The sequence below is a fragment of the Centruroides sculpturatus genome, unplaced genomic scaffold (assembly GCF_000671375.1).
Source record: "Centruroides sculpturatus isolate CEXI.00-Female unplaced genomic scaffold, Cexi_2.0 scaffold536, whole genome shotgun sequence".
NCBI lineage: Eukaryota > Metazoa > Arthropoda > Arachnida > Scorpiones > Buthidae > Centruroides > Centruroides sculpturatus.
In genome coordinates, this window is record NW_019384812.1 from 490990 (window position 1) to 498205 (window position 7216).

Below are 7216 nucleotides of genomic sequence, written 5' to 3' on the forward strand. Positions count from 1 at the left end.
GTTGCGTCTGGATAGCTATAAGGGTGCGGGAGATATGGGGGCTTAAAGTGGTTGACTTCGAAGATTTTCTATTTCGATTTTAAAAATGTTCGAATTCGAATTCGATTATAGAACGATTGTAAACGTTCCAGAAAATTGAACAAATTGAATATAGTTCGTTTGACTGGACATAAAAATTCTCTAATCAGTCCGGAAACGGGGGACCTAATTCTTGCATTCTGTGAAAACGGGTAAGATTGGCTATAATGTAATTATCTTAATCTTCACCATCGTTACTTTTTGCCCACAAATAAAAACCCAGCGAAGCAGGTCCTTGCAGCTAGTTGTAAATAAAAATGTTTACAGACTAGAACCCATATTTTAAAGTAACAAACCACTGTGCGTTGTATCACCTCTATAGTATCATGTATTATTCTCTATTAATCAATGACACATGTACTGTACATAAACTAGTAAAATTACACCATGTTAATTCAACTTTGTACAATTATTTTTTAATCAAAGAAACTATTTTCTTTCGATACATAGAGGCAATTGTTTTATATACAATAACAACGTTACAAAATGAAAAAAATAAAACTTCAAAAATTTCTTTTTTGTATTCAAAAAAAAATCTAAATACGAATATTAATAAGAATAAATACTTTTGTAAACATTTTCATTCATAACGAAGAGCGTTATTCATTATTATTATGACATTTGATAATATGATTATTTAAATTACGTTTAAAACTGAACTTTTGTAAGCAACAAGTACACGAAAATGGCTTTTCCCCTGTATGCACTCGGAGATGCCGAATCAAATTTCCTTTGTGTGCAAAACTCCGTTTGCAATGATCACAAGTGAAGGGTTTCTCCCCTGAGTGAGTTCGCAGATGTTTAATCAGAGTCCCTTTCTGTGTAAAACTCCGTTTGCAATGATCACAGGTAGTGAAGGGTTTCTCCCCTGAGTGAGTTCGCAGATGTTTAATCAGAGTCCCTTTCTGTGTAAAACTCCGTTTGCAATGATCACAGGTGAAGGGTTTCTCCCCTGAGTGAGTCCGCAGATGTTCAATCAGAGTCCCTTTCTGTGTAAAACTCCGTTTGCAGTGATCACATGTATAGTGTTTCTCCCCGGTGTGAGTCTTGACGTGGTACCGTAGACTGCTGGAATGGAGGAACTGACGATTACAGAATTTGCAAGAGAAGCGCCGTTCTCCAGTGTGAATCCTTTGATGACGTTTTAAATTGGACTTCGAAGCGAATTCTTTCTTGCAACTGTCACATCGATACCTCCCATTACTTGACATCTGATTATTTAAACCTGTAAAATACGATAAAATATAAATATTAAAATCATTGTCTAAAGATCAAAAGTCTCTTCAATTTATTCACAATTAAATATCTAAATTTAAGCACTCTATTTTTAACGTTTTGTATGCAGATAGAAAACTAATTTGCAATTTTTTCACGAGTTTCCTTAAATTAAAATTTAAGTGTTACAACATATTCCCGTGATTCAACCACACCATACTCTAACTGCGTACACCAATGTTTACATATATTACCAAAAGGCATAAATACTATCACAAATTAAAATGCCATTTATACATTTTTTCTATACATAATTTATATACAGTTTGCAAAAGAATATATATATAGATAATCATCTTCATTTAATTTTCTGCTTTTCGTCCTTTGCATGAAATATACTTTCTCCTTTGAGGCATTCTTGTATGATTTCTTATGACTGGTTTCAGTTTTGGTCTTCCGTAAACATAAGTTTAACACATTCTTCAGCTCTTACTAGAAATTCTCTTAATTGGTGAGTGATGGATCTGTAAATAACAAAAAGCTCTGTAAAACAAGATACGAGAATGGGGTTAAAACAATATTATCTACATCATATTGAATATGTTAAAACTAAAACTAATTCTTCTGAAAATTCTTGGGCATTTTACCCCAGAAAAGTAAAGCTTCATCGAAAACCTGAAAAAGAAAGAGATTCCAGTTAATATTCGTTATTAAAGTATATGTATTTACACACATTAAATTTCTTTCCACATAAAAAGAAAATATCTGCTGAAATCTCGACTTGTACTTCGTAACGAATCTTCCTTCTGTGTTTTCCTCTTAACGTAATTAACAAAGAGATTCTCTTCTTCATTCGAGACTGTAGATCATTTTGTTAGATTAATAAATTGCATTGATTCTATTGATTATCGAAGAAGTAACTATCTCTTAACATAAAGCTAACGTTATCAATAATTTGCCAAATATATTAACTTATTTTGGTAACCACTGAAAAAAGGTTTATTGACGAATAAGCAAAGATGTGACTAAGGGGTACTGAAATTAATTTAAACTTAGGTAAGTCCTAGTTGACGTTTTATTATTAAAACTTATTATACTGGATAACTGGTTCTGCAAATTAAGTAAACAAAGTCAGAAAAACTGTCTTTATTTATCATCTGAACACATACACGATATCTTTGTGTTTCGGACTTATCAGCAGGTTTACCATCGAAAATCTCTAAAAACATTTCAATTTAAAATTGTAACAAAATTATTTATTTTGAAAAACCATAAAAGTTTCCGACAATAAAATAATTAAAAACTTATATTTCCTGGGTTTTTAAGTACAGGTAATCCCCGTATTACACGGCACTTCTATAGCACGGATTCACTCTAACACGGTTCGAGAATTGGAAACATCCCCCGTATAACACGGTGCTTTTACAGCACGGATTCACTCTAACACGGTTTGGGAATTGGGTAAAACCCTAGTACAACATAAAATGTAATAAAGGGTGTGTTCTTTTACATTTCCGCGTAACCCCGCGCGAGTATTCTAATTGTTTTCGTGGCTACTTGGAATGCTCTTTCAACAAATAATCCATTTAATGGTTAAATTTTACAATTGGGACTCTTCTTTTGCCTCTAAAAGCTCATTTTAGATTTATAGATGCCTCCATCATGATACTATCGGTAGTGCGGGCGCCGCCATCTTTCACTGTCATTCCTAAATTCCTATAAACAGCAGAACACTCCTGTTGCAGAGCGAACGCTATTAACGAACGCACCCACAAACTGTTACCAGTTGATGATGCTCATGCTAAGATCATCATATAAAATAATCCTCTGGTAAAATATTTACTTAAATAATAAATAAGTATTTTACCTATGAAAAAAATGAATAATAAATCCGATTTAACATGTTTTTTTTAATTTTTGTAACGTAACCTCCCTTTTCGCACTTGTTCTTTGTTTCGTATAACACGGATTCGCATAATACGGCTATTTTTTGGAACGTAACTCCCGTGTTATACGGGGGTTACCGGTACCTCCACGAAACCGACAATATTTAATGCAATATTCATTAATATCAATTCAAACATATTCCCGCTTTTAAAACAATATAATTAATTAAAAATAATGAAGATTGAACTTAACCCTACTTCATTTCTCCTTTTATACTTTCTCTCTCTCTATTAGAAAATGCTGTTCCATGATTGGTTTATTTCTCTTCCTGTGTTGTTGTTATTCTATGTTTTTGTTTAACTACAGTCGACCCCCTATAAGATCGTTGATTTTTCTGTTTTATATGAATTCCATGTTGTACGAGTCACTTAGATTTTACAAATACATGTGCCGGGCTGTGAACGGCTCACATATTTGTAAAATCTAAGTGACTCGTACAACATGTAATTCAGATAAAACGGAAAAATCAACGATCTTATAGGAGGGTCGACTGTATCGTATTTTGACGAGTATAAGTCGCTGTCAAGTATAAGACGCAGCCCTATTATGAGAGAAAAAATTTAGAAAAAAACTTTTTTAATGGGATTGTCTAAAGATGCATTTTATTCGTTTTTTTTTTAATCAAGAATATGNAATATTCGTTATTAAAGTATATCTGTTTACACATATTAAATTTCTTTCCACATAAAAAGAAAATATCTGCTGAAATCTCGACTTGTACTTCGTAACGAATCTTCCTTCTGTGTTTTCCTGTTAATGTAATTAACAAAGAGATTCTCTTCTTCATTCGAGACTGTAGATCATTTTGTTAGATTAATAAATTGCATTGATTCTATTGATTATCGAAGAAGTAACTATCTCTTAACGTAAAGCTAACGTTATCAATAATTTGCCGAATATATTAACTTATTTTGGTAACCACTGAGAAAAGGTTTATTGACGAATTAGCAAAGATGTGACTAAGGGGTACTGAAATTAATTTAAACTTAGATAAGTCCTAGTTGACGTTTTATTGTTAAAACTTATTATACTGGATAACTGGTTCTGCAAATTAAGTAAACAAAGTCAGAAAAACTGTTTTTATTTATCACCTGAACACATACACGATATCTTTGTGTTTCGGACTTATCAGCAGGTTTACCATCGAAAATCTCTAAAAACATTTCAATTTAAAATTGTAACAAAATTATTTATTTTGAAAAACCATAAAAGTTCCCGACAATAAAATAATTAAAAACTTACAATTCCTGGGTTTATAAGTACAGGTAACCCCCGTATTACATGGCACTTCTATAGCACTGATTCACTCTAACACGATTCGAGAATTGGGAACATCCCCCGTATAACACGGTCCTTTTATAGCACGGGTTCACTCTAATACGGTTTGGGAATTGGGTAAAACCCTAGTACAACATAAAATGTAATAAAGGGTGTGTTCTTTTATATCTCTGCGTAACTCCGCGTGAGTATTCTAATTGTTTTCGTGGCTACTTTGAATGCTCTTTCAACAAATAATCCATTTAATGGTTAAATTTTACAATTGGGACTCTTATTTTGCCTCTAAAAGCTCATTTTAGATTTATAGATGCCTCCATCATGATACTATCGGTAGCGCGGGCGCCGCCATCTTTCACCGTCGTTCCTAAATGCCTACAAACAGCAGAACACTCCTGTTGCAGAGCGACCGCTATTAACGAACGCTCCCACAAACTGTTGCCAGTTGATGATGCTCATGCTGAGATCATCATATAAAATAATTCTCTGGTAAAATATTTACTTAAATAAAAAATAAGTATTTTACCTATGAAAAAATGAATAATAAATCCGATTTAACAACATGTTTTTTAATTTTTGGAACCTAACCTCCCTTTTCGCACTAATTCTTTGTTTCGTATAACACGGCAATTTTTTGGAACGTAACTCCCGTGTTATACGGGGGTTACCTGTACCTCCACGAAACCGACAATATTTAATGCAATATTCATTAATATCAATCCAAACATATTCCCGCTTTTAAAACAATATAATTAATTAAAAATAATGAAGATTGAACTTAACCCTACTTCGTTTTTCCTTTTGTACTTTCTCTCTCTGTATTAGATAATGTTGTTCCATGATTGATTTATTTCTCTTCCTGTGTTGTTGTTATTCTATGTTTTTGTTTAACTATCGTATTTTGACGAGTATAAGTCGCTGTCAAGTATAAGACGCAGCCCTATTATGAGAGAAAAAATTTAGAAAAAAACTTTTTTAATGGGATTGTCTAAAGATGCATTTTATTCGTTTTTTTATTCAAGAATATGACGGATGGATGAATCGATACTGTAAAGTAGTGGCCTTTTAGCAGAGTGGGAACAAAAGAGGCGCGACCTTGTCAATTGGACCTACGTGCGGTCGGATAATACCACTTGTAAAGTATTGACTTGTAAACAAGGGTAAACAAAGGAAGCGCCGGCTTTGTTAATTGGACCCACTTGCAGTCAGACGGTAGTACATTTGCCATATTGTAAACAAACGAACGTAAACAAGTGGAGGACGTTTGTGTGAGCTCCACTCTCGTCGGATGACGGCGGACCCGAGTGTAAGCTGTTCAGGCATAAAAAAGGGTTGTGATTGGTCGGAAGTCGCCGTTTCAAAATCCCTTAAATTGCGGGGCGAACGAGAGAGGAGGAGAGAAGGGCAAGAGACTGATAGACGGTTGTCTCAGGCACTTGGGAAGCCCGCTGAGTGTAAAGAGAGAGTGTTCTCCTCTGTTAATAATCTTCTCAGAGACGGGTTAGTGCTGAGACCGGACCGACCGTGTAGTTGAGCCGACTCCACAATCTGACTGAGGTCTCTCCAAAGGTTATTAGTTCCTAGACGCCAATCTGGCTCGTGAATTCACCACGCATGGTCATCGTGTACATATACTATGTTTTCTAACTTGTACTTTCTACTACTGTAAATAAACTGTAAATATATTCAATTTGAGTGTGGAGGTGTACTTTCCAACGAAACTGATTCATTACATCAGGTCGTGATACACAAGAAACCAACTCAACGAGACGGAGTTGGGAAGGAACGGCAATAAGATCTTCACTGATACCTTTAATTACTGTAAACTGAAATAATATCATTTCTTAATGTAAAATCAGAGGTCACGTGATGACAGTCGACATAACATGGCGGCGATGACTCGTGTGTCGCTACTCTGATAATCTAGATACTCTATCCATTCGGTTGAGGGACCATCTGCTTAACGGACCACTGCACAGGTTGTTCCTTAGAGTGGACCACTATTGTAGATAATTTCACTGTAAAAATGGTTACATGTCGAGTATAAGACGCACCATGATTTTGAGCCCCAAAAAGTAGTAAAAAAAAGTGCGACTTATACTCGTCAAAATACGGTATATAGATGTGAACGTACATTTGTTTTTTATAATTATATATTTTTTTCTTTATTTTTACTGCGTTCAAATCCACTTCGCATCCCTTTAAATTACAATGTTTCGCTACCGGGGAATTTGCATAATTCCCTTTGATTGCATGAATATGTTCTTTTAATCTTACTTTTAGTTTTCTTTTTGTTTTCCCAATTATTGTTTTCTTCTGGTTACAACTACAATTAAACGAATATACCACACCTTTTTCTTCTGTTATTTCGTATTTTCGGTCGTTTCTATAAGAAAGATGTTTTTTAGTTAAAATATAATTTTCAAAAAGGCTACAGAAAACATTAATTCGAAATAAAAATAGAGAAGCAGAATAGCATTAATTACTTAGATATAACAATTGAAAGAAGAGAAGATAGATTAATTAATAAAAAAATATGTAAAACCGACACAGATTCCCAAAAATAATTAATTACAAATCTATTATTCCTATTAGTATAAAATTTAATGTATTTAAAATGTATACGGAAAAAATAAAATATAGAACAACTGAAACAGAGACCCAGAAACAGCAAGAGGAAGAAATAATTAAAATGTACCTA

The 7216-nt window shown here is 33.7% G+C and overlaps 1 protein-coding gene across 1 annotated transcript in view; it reads right to left on the reverse strand.

Annotated features, from left to right (window-relative positions):
• Nucleotides 1-661: 661 nt before the first annotated feature.
• The window catches only part of LOC111629791 (gastrula zinc finger protein XlCGF57.1-like), a 29102-nt gene continuing 22547 nt past the window's right edge, over nucleotides 662-7216 (reverse strand). The window contains exon 5 of the mRNA XM_023373700.1: nucleotides 662-1349. Coding sequence (XP_023229468.1) covers nucleotides 678-1349 — 672 coding nt within the window. The 3' untranslated portion in view covers nucleotides 662-677. The remainder of the gene's footprint in view (nucleotides 1350-7216) is intronic.